Source organism: Primulina eburnea, chromosome 16 (assembly GCF_022965805.1).
Source record: "Primulina eburnea isolate SZY01 chromosome 16, ASM2296580v1, whole genome shotgun sequence".
Taxonomy (NCBI): domain Eukaryota; kingdom Viridiplantae; phylum Streptophyta; class Magnoliopsida; order Lamiales; family Gesneriaceae; genus Primulina; species Primulina eburnea.
The window spans coordinates 981,741-1,000,016 of record NC_133116.1 but is presented as its reverse complement, the minus strand read 5'-3'; the positions used below and the strand labels follow the sequence as shown (position 1 = coordinate 1,000,016).

Below are 18,276 nucleotides of genomic sequence, written 5' to 3'. Positions count from 1 at the left end.
GCCCAGAGCTCACCTCATCTTGGTCACGCCAAGTATGATAAGGGTTTTCACCCTCAGCCAGTTCAGGAGCCCCGGGCTCACCTCATCTTGGTCACGCCAAATATGATATGGGTTTTCACCCTCAGCCAGTTCAGGAGCACAGGGCTCACCTCATCTTGGTCACGCCAAGTATGATAAGGGTTTTCACCCTCAGCCAGTTCAGGAGCCCAGGGCTCACCTCATCTTGGTCACGCCAAGTATGATAATGGTTTTCACCCTCAGTCAGTTCAGGAGCCCAGAGGTCACCTCATCTTGGTCACGTCAAGTATAATAAGGGTTTTCACGGGTGTCTTGCAGAAGCCCCGGAGCTCACCTCGTCTTGGTTACGCCAAGTTTGAATAGGGTTTTCACCCTCAGTCAATTCAGGAGCCCAAGCTCACCTCATCTTGGTCACGTCAAGTATGAATAGGGTTTTCACCCTCAGTCAGTTCAGGAGCCCAGAGCTCACCTCTTGGTCACGCCAAGTATGAAAAGGGTTTTGACCCTCAGTCAGTTCAGGAGCCCAGAGCTCACCTCATCTTGGTCACGCCAAGTATGATAAGTGTTTTCACCCTCAGCCAGTTCAGGAGCTCAGGGCTCACCTCATCTTGGTCACGCCAAGTATGATAAGACGCCAAGTATGATAAGGGTTTTCACCCTCAGCCAGTTCAGGAGCCCAAGGCTTACCTCATCTTGGTCACGTCAAGTATGATAATGGTTTTCACCCTCAGTCAGTTCAGGAGCCCAGAGCTCACCTCATCTTGGTCACGCCAAGTATGATAAGGGTTTTCACGGGTGTCTTGCAGAAGCCCCGGAGCTCACCTCGTCTTGGTTACGCCAAGTATGATTAATGTTTTCACCCTCAGTCAGTTCAGGAGCCCAGAGCTCACCTCATCTTGGTCACGCCAAGTATGATAAGGGTTTTCACCCTCAGCCAGTTCAGGAGCCCAGAGCTCACCTCATCTTGGTCACGCCAAGTATGATAAGGGTTTTCACCCTCAGTCAGTTCAGGAGCCCAGAGCTCACCTCATCTTGGTCACGCCAAGTATGATAAGGGTTTTCACCCTCAGCCAGTTCAAGAGTCCATGGCTCACCTCATCTCGGTCACGCCAAGTATGAAAAGGATTTTCACCCTCAGTCAGGAGCCCAGAGCTCACCTCTTCTTGGCTATTCCCAGCATGACAGGGGTCCTCACCCACACTCGGTTCAGGAGTCTCATAGCTCACCTCAGCTCAGCATAAATTTTACGGTTCAAAGTTATGGCTAAGTGGCTGACCGAGCTCCTATGGCCGAGCCGAGCTCATCACTATTTTATTTTTACCCGGTCATTATGGTTAAGTGGCTGGCCGAGCTCCCATGGTCGAGCCGAGCTCAGAAATGTTTTGTTTTTACCAAGTTATTATTCTATTAAAAAGTTCAGCCGACCTCCCATGGCCGAGCCGAGCTCCCACAGCGCAACCTCCCATGGCCGAGCTTACCTCCCACAGCATGATATTACAGAGTTATTATTTTATTGAAAAGTTAAGCCGACCTCCCATGGCCGAGCTTACCTCCCACGGCATGATCTTACCGAGTTATTATTTTGTGAAGGGTTGTGCCGACCTCCCATGGCCGAGCTTACCTCCATGGCATGATCTTACCGAGTTATTATTCTATTAAAAAGTTCAGCCGACCTCCTATGGCCGAGCCGAGCTCCCACAGCGTGACCTCCCATGGTCGAGCTTACCTCCCACATCATGATATTACAGAGTTATTATTTTATTGAAAAGTTAAGCCGACCTCCTATGGCCGAGCTTACATCCCACGACATGATCTTACCGAGTTATTATTTTGTGAAGGGTTGTTCCGACCTCCCATGGCCGAGCTTACCTCCCATGGCCGAGCCGATCTCCCTCAGCGCGACCTCCCATGGCCGAGCTTACCTTTCACAGCATGATATTACAGAGTTATTATTTTATTGAAAAGTTAAGCTGACCTCCCATGGCCGAGCTTACCTCCCACGGCATGATCTTACCGAGTTATTATTTTGTGAAGGGTTGTGCCGACCTCCCATGGCCGAGCTTACCTCCCTCGGCACGATCTTACCGATTTATTATTTCATTAAAAAGTTCAGCCGACCTCCCTCGAGATGACCTCCTCGGGTTATCATCGAAGTGTGGGGCCGAGTTCCCATAGCCCGATCGACTTCTCTCTGGATGACCTCCTCGGATTATTATTTTATGGTGTTGGGCCGAGCTCCCAATCGACCTCCCTGAGGATGACCTCATCAGGTTATTATCTATCAAGTGTTGAGCCGAGCTCCCATAGCCCGACCAACCTCTCTCAGGATCTCCTCGGGTTATTATTTTATGGGGCCGTTCTCCCAGCCGACCTCCCTGGGGTCGAGCTCCCATAGTCCGACCAACCTCTCTCAGGATCTCCTCGGGTTATTATTTTATGGGGCCGTTCTCCCAGCCGACCTCTCTGAGGATGACCTCATCAGATTATTATCTATCAAGTGTGGGGTCGAGCTCCCATAGCCCGGCCGACCTCTCTCAGGATGATCTCCTCGGGTTATTAATTTATGGTGTTGGGCCGAGCTCCCAATCGACCTCCCTGAGGATGACCTCATCAGGTTATTATCTATCAAGTGTTGGGCCGAGCTCCCATAACCCGACCAACCTCTCTCAGGATCTCTTCGGGTTATTATTTTATGGTGTTGGGCCGAGCTCCCAATCGACCTCCCTCGGGATGACCTCCTCGCGTTATTATTTTATGAGGACGATCTCCCAGCCGACCTCCTTGAGGATGACCTCATCAGGTTATTATCTATCAAGTGTGGGGCCGAGCTCCCATAGCCCGGCCGACCTCTCTCAGGATGATCTCCTCGGGTTATTAATTTATGGTGTTGGGCCGAGCTCCCAATCGACCTCCCTGAGGATGACCTCATCAGGTTATTATCTATCAAGTGTTGGGCCGAGCTCCCATAACCCGACCAACCTCTCTCAGGATCTCTTCGGGTTATTATTTTATGGTGTTGGGCCGAGCTCCCAATCGACCTCCCTCGGGATGACCTCCTCGAGTTATTATTTTATGAGGACGATCTCCCAGCCGACCTCCTTGAGGATGACCTCATCAGGTTATTATCTATCAAGTGTTGGGCCGAGCTCCCATAGCCCGGCCAACCTCTCTCAGGATGATCTCCTCGGTTATTACTTTATGAAGTGTTGGGCTGAGCTCCGGTCGACCTTCCTCAGGATGACCTCTTCGTGTTATTATTTAATGAAGTGTTGGGCCGAGCTCCCGGTCGACCTCTCTCAATATGACCTCATCATGTTATTATTTAGTGTTTGCCGAGCTCCAAGTGCCTGACTGACTTATCTCAGGACAGCCTATGGGCCACCGAGAGCTCAAACCACAACGAGCTTTGGTCTACAACGTCAGCTCGACTTGAGGGGGGGACTCGTGATACCCCCGGATTGAGGATGGGCTCGGCCTGCTCTCGGTAGCCCATCTAGTTGAGAACTCGGCATTCAGGGAAGCGCGAGAGGTCATCTGGGAGGTCATCCCAGCCGACCTCCCATAACAGCAGTTCCGTAGATCAGGAGGTCAGTCGACCTCCCACCGAGCCGACCTCCTATAACAGCAGTTCCGTCGATCGGGGAGGTCAGCCGACCTCCCACGCCGACCTCCCATGCCGACCTCCCAAGGTCATCCTTGTCCGACCTCCCATATCAGCAGTTACGACGATCGGAAAGGTCAGCCGAGCTCCCAAGCCGACCTCCCTGGCCGACCTCCAAGAAGGTGATATCGGGACGATTGGAGATTCTCGGCCGAGCTCCCGAGCCGAGCTCCCATAAGGTCCTGGATTCAGGCGGGCTCATATCTACGAGAGCTCTTACTCATATATTAAGTGCGTAGCCCACAGAGATCAAAGCCCAGAAAGGTAAAGCCCATCAAAGATCTAATCAAATCTGGCACGATATCTAAACCAAATCTGGGCAAGATCTAATCAAATCTTTCGAAGATTCTGAGAATCCTAATCTGCCAAACTAGGACTCTATTGTTCTCCTATAAATACCAGGTTCCGTTCATTGTTTTATTAATTCATATATTCACATTCTCTCAGCACACACATTATCCTCTCGGTTTTCTGTTCTCTGACTTGAGCGTCGGAGGGGCTACGCCGGAACAACCTTCCGGCCCCCTTCTCACACTCTTGTTTGTGCTTTCAGATTTCGGATATCTGACCCGAGCTCCCTAAAAGTACAAATCCGAGCTCCCCGCTCATTCTTGCAAGTACAAATCCGAGCTCCCCGCTCATTCTTGCAAGTCCAATCCGAGCTCCCCGAGTGACGTGCCGACTTTCTAGCCAGCGTTCCAAGGTTTGATCCGAACTCTCCAAGCAAGGATCTGACCTCCCAGTTAGCATCACCGATTTCAGCAATATCAGAAACCATAAAATCGATCCAATATCAAATCATTGAAATCTTTAGGAAATTTGTCAAATTCGTCATGCGATTTGTCTGGTTTCCATTTCCTGTACTTTTTTTTTGACAGCTGAAATCTTGTAATTTATTAAGAAGAAGATATGTCCGCAATTACAAGTTTAATCAACCACATCTGAAAACTTGTGCGAGACGATCTCACGGGTCGTATTTTGTGAGACAGATATCTTATTTGGGTCATCCATGAAAAAATATTACTTTTTATGCTAAAAGTTTTACTTTTTATTGTGAATATCGATAAGGTTGACCCGTCTCACAAATAAAAATTCGTGAAACAATCTCACAAGAGACTTACTCATTGCGCTAACATCCAAAATATTGCTGACTTGTTTGGGTTGATTCACTTTATGATATTTAAGAATACAAAATATTCATTGTAAAGTTTGATAGAGTTTTTTATTTATACAATATCGGATAATTTTCGTTTCTTCGGATTATAAAATAAATGAGTTAAAATTATCTGATGAGAAGAAAGTTTAGATTAATGAACATAAACACTGTTTATACACATTATTTTTAATGAATGACATAATATTTTTTATTACATACGTCAATAATGTAAAAATAAATATAAGCGTTTCAACAGTACATGGAAAATAGTTTACTGTTGTGGAATTATTTGTTTTCTTTTTTTCTAAAATGTGGTGTGAAGAAATAAGAATAATTTACATTATCATATGTGAATCATTACAATTTTTAGGAATTAGGGTTCATTTAAATAAGGTTACGTAAGCAGTCGAGTCAAAGCCAGGCATTCTGACGTTACTTTTTGCTCAAGGTATGTTTTAGAAAGGATGATTTTTATTATAAAATCGTCACGTTATATATACTTTTGTCTTAAATTGTAACCAAACAAAAATATTATAAAATTGAACTAACGGAATTGAAACGATCAATAAACAACTAAAATATCTAAATTATTCTGAATAATAAATATTTCAAAATTCATCAACCTATAGCCATATACAAATAATATAAATGTTTCAAAATTTATCAATCATAGATAAAACATCATAAATGATATAAATATTTCAAAATTCGTGAATCATACCTAAAATATTATAAATAATATAAATTCTTCAAAATTCATCAACTATCCATAAATTATTTCAAAACCATATATAAAATTTTGAAATAATATACAAAATTTCAAAGCTGACTCATCCTGCCCCAACCTCCAACCCAACCCACTTTCAAACAAGCCACTAAATCAGTAGTTCTACACATGTATTTTTATGGCAAGATAAGTTGATCTAGCGAAGCTGACCTATTTTGACGGTTCACCTACACCCAACACAAGTCAATATCGTACATTTTACAAAAGAAAGTCAATGCAATCTACAATCCCGGTGAGAACCACCCGATTTCCTCCACGTGTCATATGAATATAGGTTCGAGGTCGTACAATCCTTTGTATAAGCCAGTAAGATCTGCCATCGAAGATATCGCTTAATTTCGAAGCACGAATGTCATGCGCGTTTGTTCCTTACTCGCCAACAGTAGGTGACGAATTTCACAAACTCCTAGCGAGTACAATTAACTACATCGCAAAATCTAACGTAAAAGAGACAAGTCATCCGGGGATTTCCCGAAACACTATTCGGAGCTCCCCATAAAACTTACCGGAATATCCAATTTACCTTATACCCGGTCACTCTTGGATTCTCCATATTTATGCGTTTACATCTACATAAGGTCTTCTCTTCCTAAAATCAACTCGACGACCCTTGTAGTCTTCTTTCGTTTATTCTGTAGAAAGGTGTGAACTTTTGCCGGCCATTGCAAGGTTTGCAATTATTTTTTAAAAATTTTGATTATAAAATTTTTACATTTTTTTGCTGTTTTGTTCAAGCTTTGAACTATTTCAGTTTAAGAGTTTTGGTTGTTCGATTTTGTTTTTAGTTTGGTATAGTGGTCTGTTAATGGGATTTGACTATTTTCTTTATTGCCATGTTTGATTGTGTCCTCATGATCTGTGAATTTGGTGATGCTTCAACTCTATTCAGGTAAAACTAAGGTTCATAGCTGGTTTTTAAAAAAAGGCTCATAGCTCAAATTTTCTTCCATAATTTTTATGAGTTCCGATCGAATCGATTTTGTTGACTTGGTTGCCATTAAGTTTTATGCAATTTTGATGGTTGAGAGTTTGAAGTTGACTTTGAGTTTATGACATTCTTGTTTAGCATTTATATAAAAGATATCCTTTGATGAACTGCTAATTATCAGTGAAGGAATCTTAGGATGTCTCCAACTGCTAATGTTTCTCAAAATGGAACTTTAAAACACCAAGAAACCAATCCATCCATCTTCGAGATCGGAGGCTTGGATTTGTCTAGTCTACTGAACAGGCCAAGGCCTGTATCCATTGAAAGGAAGAGATCCTTTGACGAAAGGTCCTTCAGTGAAATGTCGATTTCGTCCCCACCACGTCAGTTTTACAGAAACAGCGAGAACTCGTCTCGTGTTTTTGATAGTTTTTCAGGCATAAGTTCCCCTAGATCATTTAGTTGTGTAGAGACGCACCCTATAGTTTCCGAGGCGTGGGTGGCCTTGCAGCGTTCCATAGTCCATTTCCGAGGGCAGCCTGTGGGGACCATTGCAGCGTTGGATCATTCTGCCGAAGAACTCAACTATGATCAGGTGAGAATCCTTCTGTAATTTTGAATCACGGGCTATAGTTTTAGGTTCGAAGATTAAATTTTTCATTCAAGGAAATCGATGTCTGCTAGGTGTTTGTCCGAGACTTTGTTCCTAGTGCACTAGCATTCTTGATGAATGGTGAACCCGGAATTGTCAAGAATTTTCTTCTTAAAACACTACGGCTCCAATCCTGGGAGAAAAAGGTGGACAATTTCACTCTAGGCGCAGGGGTTATGCCAGCAAGTTTCAAAGTACTGCACGATCCTGTTAGGGATTATGAAACGCTAATAGCCGATTTTGGTGAATGTGCTATTGGTCGAGTGGCTCCTGTCGACTCTGGTTTCTGGTGGATTATTCTTCTTCGAGCATATACAAAGTCTACAGGTGATGCCTCTTTGGCTGAATTGCCCGAGTGCCAGAGGGGAATCAGACTCATCCTGACTCTATGCCTTTCCGAAGGCTTTGATACATTCCCCACCCTTCTGTGTGCTGATGGTTGCTCCATGATTGATCGTCGAATGGTAATTTTTATTTAAAATCCATCATATTCTTATAATTCGTTGTATCCTTGAAGACTTTGCCGACCCATAAAACACCTTGGTCTCTCCGATTTCCAGGGTATTTACGGGTATCCAATCGAGATACAAGCTCTATTCTTCATGGCCCTGAGGTGTGCTTTACTTCTACTTAAAAACGATGAAGAGGGCAAGGATTGTACGGACAGAATAGTTAAACGTCTCCACGCATTAAGCTATCACATGAGAAGTTACTTCTGGCTTGATATCAAACAGCTCAACGATATATACAGATACAAAACCGAAGAGTATTCACACACAGCAGTAAACAAGTTCAATGTGATACCTGATTCGCTCCCTGATTGGGTTTTTGATTTCATGCCAAGCCGTGGCGGTTACTTCATAGGAAATGTTAGTCCTGCGAGAATGGACTTTCGTTGGTTTTGCTTAGGAAACTGCATTGCGATTTTGTCTTCTTTGGCAACATTAGAGCAAGCTTCGGCTATCATGGATCTAATTGAATGGCGGTGGGAGGAGCTGGTTGGAGAAATGCCGTTGAAGATTTGTTATCCGGCTATGGAGAGTCATGAATGGAGGATAGTAACAGGCTGTGATCCAAAAAACACTAGCTGGAGTTACCATAATGGTGGTTCTTGGCCAGGTATGTGTAGGTTCTAGGAGTTGAAGAGAAACTTGCTTTCAGAAATGGGAATGGGGAGGGGCGGGTTCTGGTTGGTTTTATGCGAACCTTACTTGTGGTAATGGGAACTATCCCGAACCTGAACTTAAGGGCTAATACTTGAGACCCAGGCGAAAAAAATGATCACCAGCTTAGCTTAGCTTTCAAAAATATATGAACAATAATTTAACATCACGTATAATATGTGTTCTCGCAATAATAAAAAGCTTGCACGACAATAAAAGGTTTGAACATCTAAACATCTCGAGCTCGATTTGTCAAAATCTTGCCTCTAGCTTGAAATGGGTCGAATTGAAGTGGCTCAATAAGCTCAAAGGTGGAGCTTAATAAACCCAATGGTTGTGCAAAAGATGGTGCATAGGAGTGTAACCAAAGGTGACTATTTTGTGAAGTTTATGGGATGAAATTATTGTTTTAACCTATGCTCACAAATGACATGTATAACTATGATGGAGGATGATCATGACCCCCCTCTAGGTCTAGCCACCCCACGGCTCCACAACTGTTCAAACTGCCATGGCCAAAATATGTTGCCATATCCTTACTTGTTCTCATAATTGTTTTGTGCAGTCCTCCTATGGCTTCTCACGGCAGCATGCATCAAATCAGGACGGCCCCAACTAGCAAGACGAGCAATCGAACTAGCCGAGAAACGTCTGTTTAAGGATCATTGGCCCGAATATTACGACGGTAAGCTGGGCCGTTACATGGGGAAGCAGGCTCGAAAGAATCAAACGTGGTCCATCGCAGGGTACTTGGTGGCTAAGATGATGCTGGAGGATCCCTCAAACTTGGGTATGATATCATTTGAGGAAGATAAACAGATGAAGCCGCACATGAAAAGATCTGCTTCTTGGACATGTTAAAAACATCGAAAACTTGGCCTCTGTTTCTATCAAATGTATGGAATTTCGAAAATTTGTTAGGTTTTTGACATAATTTATAGATATACGATGGATCATGATATACTTGATATAATATATCATAAATTTCACATGGCATCTGAAAATGTTTTCCAGGAAATTTTGCTCATCAAATTGAAAGGTAAGTTACCAGAGAATGATGTTTGATAGAAAAATTTATATTTAATAATTTTGTGATACGAGATATTGTATTCAATGCCTAATTATGATAGAACCCCCATAAAAAAACGATATGGAGGACAATTTGGAAAATCTCTCCATCCGTATTTCTCATAAGATTTAATATTCTAATTCCAAATAAAAATTTCTGAAAATTAATTGAAAATTATTACTGTGCAAAATCAATTTATTTTAGCCACAAGCTTCTTGTTTGATCAGTACAAACAGTTTTTGAGACGAAAAAAAAAAATTATATGCGAATTGTCATTCCAAAAAATTTATTTGTAAATAACAATGATTTAAATAATCATTAAATTTTTATTTTTATTTTTATTTTTTTATGTTTTTGCTCACCGTGTTAGTCCGTCCATCCTGTATTCTTGAAACATCTAAGTTTCCTTGATTTCCTATATTCATTTACGAATGAATGATTGTGTGAAGTCAATTTTCGAGTTTTTGTTTATTTTTTTATCGACGGATTGGCCATAGCCTCAAAGTAACACTGATCCATGTCTTGAGATGTGGTGTGTATGTGTCATGATACGTTTTTACATGCATTTTGTGTTTGCTAATTTTATTCAGTTCTCAGACCGTACGACATTTCCCTTTTTAAATTCAGGGCTTTCAGTCAAGTCCCAAGAGCTGACTGCTATGTTTTGAGCTGCTAGAGTCTACTGCAGTCTCGTAATGGAATACGATATCCACACGCTACTCGATCTTGCGACATTAGCAACCACATTGTGGGTCATTATGTGATTCATATTAAATTAAATTCAACGACAAAGACACGTTTGCCCTTTATTACGTCGTGAGTCTTGGACTAGCTTTTTTTCTTTTTTTTTTTTTTGCTTTTGCCTTCTTACAATATTAGACTTGTGTTGTCAGTTCGACCGAACCCCTGTTCTTGATGTGTACGATGATGCTGTTTCTTTGCGAGGATGACTTTTCCCCGTATTATTGTTCATGTAGGTGATACCATGTGCTTTACTATCTGTTGCTATTCACCCATCGACTCAGCATCATGTTATGAACCGCATTTTATGGGCTTTTTGCATGTACTTGGAAGCTGTTTCAGTCCTTCCTCAGCTTCATCTCATGCAAAACACTAAGGTTATGACGTGTGAAGTTCTCATTACATTCTTAATAGTTATCAAGATTCACATTTCGTTTCTTCGTATAGATTGTTGAACCGTTCACTGCACATTATGTATTTGCCCTCGGAGTTGCCAGGTTCTTGAGCTGTGCTCACTGGGTTCTTCAGGTTTGATCATACATTAAACTCGAGCTTTACACCCTTTGCTATAGACGCAGAGTTATCCCGACAAAATACATGTAAGAATATATTGTATCATGTTTGGTGTAAGGTATTGGACACCAGAGGACGATTACTGACAGCGTTGGTCTATGGACTATGGTCTTCCATGGTTCTCTTATCAGAGATTGTCCAGACTTTTATACTGGTAGACTTCTGCTACTACTATGTTAAGAGGTAGGTACCAAAAAATTTGATCGAGGCATGGAAAAACACTTGCTTTTTGTCCCCATATAAGGAGCGACTCGATGAGTTATCGTAAATATTTCTCTTTGTTTTAATTGATTCAGTCTTGTTGGTGGACATCTTGTGCTGCGGCTCACTTCCGGGGTGGTGTGAGTCTCCAATCTCCGTTCTCTTTTTCTCTGGAAGCTGAGGCTCTGTTTTTTCCTGACCAACTTTTGTGATTTCATGCACATTTCCAAAAACACTTACAAGTGTAATGCATAAACAATTAAGCCAATTATAATGAAGGAAAGCTCTGAGAACGTAAATTTGAATTCTTCTTATTTGTTTGTTTACCGTATGTAACTCTAAAACATTGCTTTCTAACGGGAGAAAGCTCTCGTTCCCCATTTTCCTGTAACTGGAACCATAATAACAACAATCAAGACTTGATTAAGTCTACCAAACTGGTCCCAAATAATAGAATTTAATTATTACATTTCCTGTTGTACTATATTTTGAATGACATCTTTCTTTAATAATAGTATATTTTATTAAAAAAGGTTAAATAAATACACACACACTAAAATAAAAAAGGAAATTGGTATTATCTATTTATTTTAAAAATGGTATTATTATTTTTTTAGGACTATTATGTTCCTATCTAGCTAACAGTGGAATGTATGTTTATTCATCGTGAATAAGACCAGTGGCCACGAGGTTAAAACCGTAAATTTGATAAAAGTTGGTGCAAACCAATGTTTTCAAAACCGGACCGGACCGGCCGGTTGGATCGGTTCAACCGTGAACCGGCCTTCAGACCGGTCCGGACATAAATAAAAACCCGGAAAACAGGTTTAACCGGAAAAAACCGGTTAAAACCCGGTTCAACCGGAAAAACCGGAAACCGGCCGGTCTTCAGGAACCGGCCGGGTCTGTGAAATTATTAAAAAATTGCCCATAGATCGGCGACGGTTATTTCAAAACTGTCGCTATATAGCGACGGTTAAAGAATAACCGTCGCAATTTAGCGACGGTTTGTTTAAAACCGTCGCTAAATAGCGACGGTTTTTTATGTTTGCTACTTTTTTTATAATTAATCTTGATGTTTAATTGGGCACTTAAACTTGGTCATCCCTATTTGGTTACATTTTATGTGTAATTTGGATTTTTGAATTTGAAAAATGATTTTTATTTTGATATTTATTGTAATTTTCATCTTAAAAATTAAATAAAAACTATAAAAACATAAATAATCAATATTTTACTATTTTATTTATTATATAAAATAAATAAAATATTAATTTTATTGATCCGGTTCGACCGGACCGGTTGAACCATTTTTTAAGGCTTGACCAGTTCGATTAACGGTCCGGTTATAAAAACACTGGTGCAAACGACCTTCACGCCGAACTGTAGGGAGTAGAGAAGCAATGATTATATTCTTCTATTTCATTTTCATCGAATCTGGTTTGGGACCACTTCACTAATCCACTTGTTAGAGAAAAAAACAATTTATTGAACATTATTTAGTTAACAAACCAAACTTTATCCTTAAAAATTATTGTTTTGCACTGTGATTCATTTATGTTTATTATATTATTATATATTATAAATTTTTATATTTTTTGTTGTCCGAACATAATTCTAAATCATATAGTTTTTAAATTAATGAATTATTGAATATTAAGAATTGGTGACAAAAAAATTCCCTGCTCACGTGTAATTTGACTTGTTTTCCTACGTGTCTGCCACGTGTCGTGTTATGCAATCTTGATCCAACTGCTCTCTCGAACGCTTTAACGCGGTCCGACCGATTTCACGATGACGTCATTTCGAGCAGTTAAAATCGTGGCTTGCCTTTATTAATTACGATTTATTGTTTATTTCTCAAATTCCATCAGTTTGTTTCGCATTCCCGTCTGTTGCCATTTGAGGATGAGTGCGGAATTTGATTCCTTTCAGCTCGGCACACTCGCAGGGATGGTGATATGCAGATATTTCCAATGATGCTGTGTTGATTCTTAATCTCTGCGTGAACTGATATCATATTCAAGAGCTAAATTTTTTTCCTCACTACATCAATTGATTACTCCAATATCTCGTTGGATTGGGCTGTACCAGAGGAAAAACGGTAGCTTGAGTTTCTCCGGGTTACTTTTTTTTTTCATCGATCTTCGGTTTGAGTTTTTCAGTCCTTTTTTTTCCGTTTGTTTCGGATTCTTTCAGATTTTTGAATCAATTAGCGTGTCTCTGAATTCTGTTTGTTGTTATTTATGGGTATTAGAAAAGGAAATTTTTCCACCATATTCCTTTTTGGGTATAATTACGATCGAGATCCTTCGCGTTTCAAAGTTCCAAGAATTTCTGATGGAGAACTAATCATTTTACCTTTTTGCGACCCACAGCTTAATCTACTCTTCATTCATTTTTGTAGTGTCCTGTGAACTCTTGCATCTTCATTTCTTTGTGTGTGTAAATGTAGGAGACAGCAAAGTGTGAGTGTGGCAGAAATAGTGTGTAAATGTGAGTGTGTGAGACTCCCCCTAATAAATAGGACTACATTAACATTTCTTTCCCCCAACTTTCCTAACAAACCCGCATTCTCTTCTCTCTGAAGATTTCCGCCCCCTCGCATTTTCTCCGTTTGTTTTCTGTTCATCTTTCATGAAACCTTGAGCTAAACTCTACTGTGTAGATACTTTTCTGCATAAAAAAGAGAGAGAATCTAAAGATCCGATGCATATTTATTGAGTTGAAATGGACTCAAATTCCATCCTCGAGAGCGGCTTTCAAGTAAATCCCGTGTGTGCACATCTCTTTTGTCACTTTTGTTAGAAGTGGACAACACTAAATGACTGAGGGCCTGCACGAGAAGATTACTACCATCCACTAGCATTTAGCATTTTTCTAGGTATGATCGTCAAATTCGTTGCGGAAAGTACGATTAGATCCTCCATTTCGTGTTTAATTTACGGTCACTAAGCAACAAAAAGTCATTTATGGATTCTTGTCTTTATCTACGTTATATTTTTGCTTGGTGTGTATGTCTTGAGTCTACAATACTGAGTGTTTTAATAAGCTACATGTCTCATTATATTCTTTTTTATAACCCTTTTCTTCTTTTGGGCTGTTGTTCATGTTTTACGTGTTATCTTTTTTCTTGTTAAAGTCATCTCCTTTTGTTCATTGGGGAGTTCATTTTTGATGGTTCGGAACTCAGATTAGGACAGGAAATTTTTTTTGTTGCTGTTCAAGTTAATTTGGATCGGAGAAGGAGATATGGGTTCTGTTGGATTTAGTGGTGACTCTAAATCTCAGCCTAGTACTAGTAATAGCAAGAAATTAAAGTCACCCACAAAGGTAATTAATGCCTTGGCTTATCATTAAATTTTATAAATGGTTTTGTATAATTCCTTATATTTTTGTCAAATCTTGATTTTTGCAGCTTCTTGATGAATGTTGTGCTGTTAATCACGCTGCAATTCCTAGGAAGCTACGGTCTGGTGTGTGTCTTAATTTGTGATTAATTATTTTATGCTACCCATTCGGAGTCCACTGATTTAATTGGTTCTGCATGGTGGATGTTCTGAGAAGTTTCCGGTTTCTTGCTTGGTGATGCAATTTGAAATTTCTTTTTATTTTTAATGCCTTTTTTCCTTGGCATGTGTGATACAGTGTAGTTTTTTTATCCCCTTACCTTTTCCCCCCTTGGCGGTGTCCAACTATTGTACCCTTTTGGAAAGTAGCAATGAAGTGGACTAAATAGATTATGGAATAAAACTTGATAATTTAGGAAAAAAGTTATATAATTTATATTTTTTCAAAAAAACCTCAACTGAGGAGGTCGATCACACTTCTTGTACATACTGGATCCGACCTTGCCGAGAAGGGAAGCGTGGTCGTGTCATCGTCAACAGCAAATGGTCAATGCTTTAGTTTCAATCAATCTTTTTCCACGTTGCAGCCATCAAGAAACGGGGCCTTGAATCCATGACCCCGGCTTTGCCAATTTCGAAGAAACAAAATCGTGGGTATGATGGAATTGAAACACTCGGGAAACGCGGGGCCAAGAAATCCAAACTGAATACGGTTAGACACTGCCGTATTAGAAACTTAAACATTCATTGTACAGATCACTCAAGGATGAAAATTGATTGAAAATCGATCCAATTACTTTCGCAGAAACAAGGATACGTCTCTAAGGATGAGAAAGAAGTGGCCGAGACCTTGTATTTGCTAGCCAACATGTTCTATGATACAATCAAGAACGATGACCAAGGATTGGATGTTCACCCTTCGGAGACAAATTCTTTAACTTTACTAGAAATGGATAGCTCCATGACTGCAGCTCAAGGTTTGAATTGTTTCTTAGTCGTCGTCCTTTCCCTTTGTGATATATAAAAAGAGGCTCACATATCCCAACCTGGGTAAACAATACTTTCAAATAATGACACAAAATCGTGATTTACTCCAGTGTATCAATGTCATCTTTTTTAAAATCAGCAGCCTTTAGGATGTTTCAAATATGAATTCCATTCAATTTATCCCCTCAGCATTCTTGATTCCTTATTTGTTATGACATTCTACATCGCACTAAGCACAGATGCTGGGAAAATTGCTGCAAGAGTAACCCTTGAAGCTATCTGTCAAACATCAAAATTGGAAGACTCAGCATCAAAAGTTGCTCAGTTAAAATCTTTTGATGATCCTCAGCTTTCCAAGCTCCCCATTAGCAAGCAATATCCCATCCCCTTCGTTTCTGGAGATCGATCAGATTTAGTCACTGGTTCCAGGTGCATAACCAGTTCTGTCCTCCCATTTTCCTTGATTTATATGCCCTCGGTTTTGGTCTAATCTGTTATCTGATCAGAACAAAGATGTCTGCACTAATTACAGTGCCAAGTGATTGGGGAATCACCGTGGAACAGGTATGCCTCAAGAATTCGAATATTCAGATAATATTTCGTTTGTTAATAACAAACATACAATGAGAAGATGCTCCAACATTTTCAGGCTGCAGCTCCTGGAATCCAAAATTGCCTCAGGGAGAACAAAAATAAAGGTAAACTATTCAATTTGATGGGCTTTTTCTCATTTACACACTAGACTAGTTTCAAATGTGGCGGCGCCCTTTTTTGTATTTATACTGAATAATGGACGTATCAGCTAGTCACGTGACCATGTTGGTTTGCCCTGTAGATTTACTTATGTGGCGTCCAAGCTTGTCTTCAACGGGAACTCAGGGCACTGAGACTCTGGAATCCTGCCCACAGTAATTTTTGTTTCTTGGAACATATGCCATCTTCTTCTTTGTCGAATAGATGTCATGATTCTTATTTTCTTATTTCAAGATCGTCCATTGACAAACTTCCTACCTGGTTTGAGACTACAAATCATATCATCCAGCATCGTACACCTAAGGAAAAATCTACCAAGAATAAGGTAAGCCAGCTGCCAGCTCTGTTTTAAGATTAACTAAAAAAAGTATCACCTATGGGGGCTCGACAAACTTATCTATGTATTCCTATGATCTTTAATAAATCAGCACCATTTAGTTGAGGTTGAACCAATGAGGCTGCGGAAGAGATGTTCTGCCCATGTTTACATCAGTCATTTAATTAAAGTCGTGCAAGTATTAGACAGAAAGGAAGGGTTACCAGAGACACGCTTTGAACCAGGGCCCCATATAAGTATTGACTATCAAAAAAATGGGATTGATTACACTAGTGGTGATTTGTCTTCCGCTGTCAGTTCAATCCGAGATACCATTCTTTTGCATAAGAGTGTCTTTCAAGATCAGCTGCAGGTCTCAAAAATACCTGTCTCGTGCTCTCCACTTACGCAGGTGAGTTCATTGGTGACAGTGTCTGATAGAATGTTTGCTCGTCTTGTATGTCGGACCATTAAATTTTTTGCAAGATTCATATTTCTTATCTTTAGCTGGACACAGTGAGGAGGCGCTGAAACAATTTTTTTGCAGGATTCAGATTTCTTATCTTTGGCTGGACACAGTGAGGAGGCGCTGAAACAATTTCGCTCGTCATTTATGCAACCACAAAATAATTTGGCTATGCGTTTGTCACATCCCAAGAATTGTTATTCAACGTTCCATGATCGATCTTCTTCTGTGGCCACACAGCAGGTGAATTGATTGCATCCTCCATCTCTTCAGTTTTTTTTATCAATTTTTTTAACATTCTTCATTCAGACGTCTATTTGTCCTTGCCTGTTTTCTGCCTTCTACACAAATATAAAGCATAGCATGGATTACAATCTTGGTGACCAAACTTGATACTGCCATCAAAAGTATTTTTAAATATTGGTTAAACGATACATGCATCTTCCAAAAACATGAAACAAGAAAATCCAGAATGATGTTTCCATCTGCCTCCATTATGGTTACTCAGCGGGCAATAATTCTTGCCTCCATTATTCCTCAAAACTCAATCTATTTATATCCATGGCTTAAAGGTGAATTGATTCTCTGTTTCGTTGACTTGTTGAAACAGCTCCTTCCATTTCATAGCAGCAGATTCGGCGACAGAGTTGCGGCTCTATTTCCAGATCAATCTCATCCTGCCGGATTTCCCACCTCATATTTACCAGACTGGAAAAATGGAGAAAGAGACTCATCTTTCTTTGTTAACTGTGCTCAGGCTCAGTCGCTTTTCCCGCTCTTGCATTCTACACCTGACTTGAAATATCATCAGTTTCCACAACAGCAGTTTAATACAATCCATCCACCACCGTCGCTCTCAAATGTGAAGGGACATAGCCTACGCCTCCCTTCAGGATTCGATAGAAACAGAGCAACATGCCATCCCGGTAATATGTCACAATTGCAAATTTTCTGCAACCAGCAGCATCTTTGAAGTGGATAAATGGTGTCGATCAGACTTTTCAGTGGAACAGCTCATTATTTGTCTCGTGAGTCGTGTACACTGACTCCGATTCCAGGGACTCTGGCTCCGGTAAATCTGACCTGAGAGTTTCTTCGAGTATTATTACCATTCGCTGATTTTGCGTCTTCTTTTGCATGTCCAATATAAATGAAGTGTCAATGACCACCTGACCAGATCTTGGATTTACGGACTCTGTAAGGAATTTAACATCTGGAGGCCTTATTATTTTATGTATAAACACATTAATTGTGATGCCCAAATACAATCTATTATTACAATTTAGATCCTTTGATGCACGTGATATTCCGTCTCCTACTTTTTAGGCACATGAATTGATACCGGTCTATTTAAACATGTTTATCAAATGAGCAAACTGATACGTATCATTTGTCTACATTTATGAAACAAGAACTGAAACATGATTGGATCCAAAGGATTTATTTAAATTAACT

At 40.4% G+C, this 18,276-nt stretch overlaps 2 protein-coding genes and 1 pseudogene across 5 annotated transcripts; all 3 read left to right on the top strand.

Moving 5' to 3' along the window:
- Positions 1 to 6,074: 6,074 nt before the first annotated feature.
- On the top strand, positions 6,075 to 9,361 carry LOC140816313 (probable alkaline/neutral invertase B). Of its 3 annotated transcripts, none has more exons than XM_073175503.1 (5): positions 6,075 to 6,291; positions 6,746 to 7,145; positions 7,235 to 7,666; positions 7,763 to 8,321; positions 8,931 to 9,361. In XM_073175503.1, the coding sequence occupies exons 2-5, from the start codon at positions 6,747 to 6,749 to the stop codon at positions 9,224 to 9,226; spliced, it is 1,686 nt and encodes a 561-aa protein (XP_073031604.1). In that variant the 5' UTR covers positions 6,075 to 6,291; position 6,746; the 3' UTR covers positions 9,227 to 9,361. The 3 variants fall into 3 exon arrangements, with proteins under 3 accessions (XP_073031604.1, XP_073031603.1, XP_073031602.1); XM_073175502.1 differs by having other exon boundaries at positions 6,737 to 7,145; XM_073175501.1 differs by having other exon boundaries at positions 6,076 to 6,291; positions 6,732 to 7,145.
- On the top strand, positions 9,314 to 11,329 carry LOC140817243 (uncharacterized; annotated as a pseudogene).
- A 1,499-nt stretch (positions 11,330 to 12,828) lies between these two features.
- Positions 12,829 to 18,245, top strand: LOC140816388 (uncharacterized). Of its 2 annotated transcripts, XM_073175617.1 has the most exons (13): positions 12,829 to 13,053; positions 14,143 to 14,282; positions 14,368 to 14,425; positions 14,887 to 15,011; positions 15,105 to 15,276; positions 15,526 to 15,715; positions 15,793 to 15,850; positions 15,936 to 15,984; positions 16,122 to 16,194; positions 16,274 to 16,364; positions 16,468 to 16,767; positions 16,903 to 17,064; positions 17,432 to 18,245. In XM_073175617.1, the coding sequence occupies exons 2-13, from the start codon at positions 14,202 to 14,204 to the stop codon at positions 17,792 to 17,794; spliced, it is 1,722 nt and encodes a 573-aa protein (XP_073031718.1). In that variant the 5' UTR covers positions 12,829 to 13,053; positions 14,143 to 14,201; the 3' UTR covers positions 17,795 to 18,245. The 2 variants fall into 2 exon arrangements, with proteins under 2 accessions (XP_073031718.1, XP_073031717.1); XM_073175616.1 differs by lacking the exon at positions 12,829 to 13,053 and having other exon boundaries at positions 13,057 to 14,282.
- The last annotated feature ends 31 nt before the right edge of the window (positions 18,246 to 18,276 follow it).

What these genes read in the sequence shown, in the direction of transcription:
- LOC140816388 (XM_073175617.1), top strand. Translation starts at nt 14,202, where the DNA reads ATGGGTTCTGTTGGATTTAGTGGTGACTCTAAATCTCAGCCTAGTACT. An exon ending in CAGGGAGAACAAAAATAAAG is followed by an intron (nt 15,985 to 16,121) that starts GTAAACTATTCA and finishes TTTGCCCTGTAG; the next exon opens with ATTTACTTATGTGGCGTCCA. An exon ending in ACTCTGGAATCCTGCCCACA is followed by an intron (nt 16,195 to 16,273) that starts GTAATTTTTGTT and finishes TCTTATTTCAAG; the next exon opens with ATCGTCCATTGACAAACTTC.
- LOC140816313 (XM_073175503.1), top strand. Translation starts at nt 6,747, where the DNA reads ATGTCTCCAACTGCTAATGTTTCTCAAAATGGAACTTTAAAACACCAA. An exon ending in AAGAACTCAACTATGATCAG is followed by an intron (nt 7,146 to 7,234) that starts GTGAGAATCCTT and finishes GATGTCTGCTAG; the next exon opens with GTGTTTGTCCGAGACTTTGT. An exon ending in CCATGATTGATCGTCGAATG is followed by an intron (nt 7,667 to 7,762) that starts GTAATTTTTATT and finishes TCCGATTTCCAG; the next exon opens with GGTATTTACGGGTATCCAAT.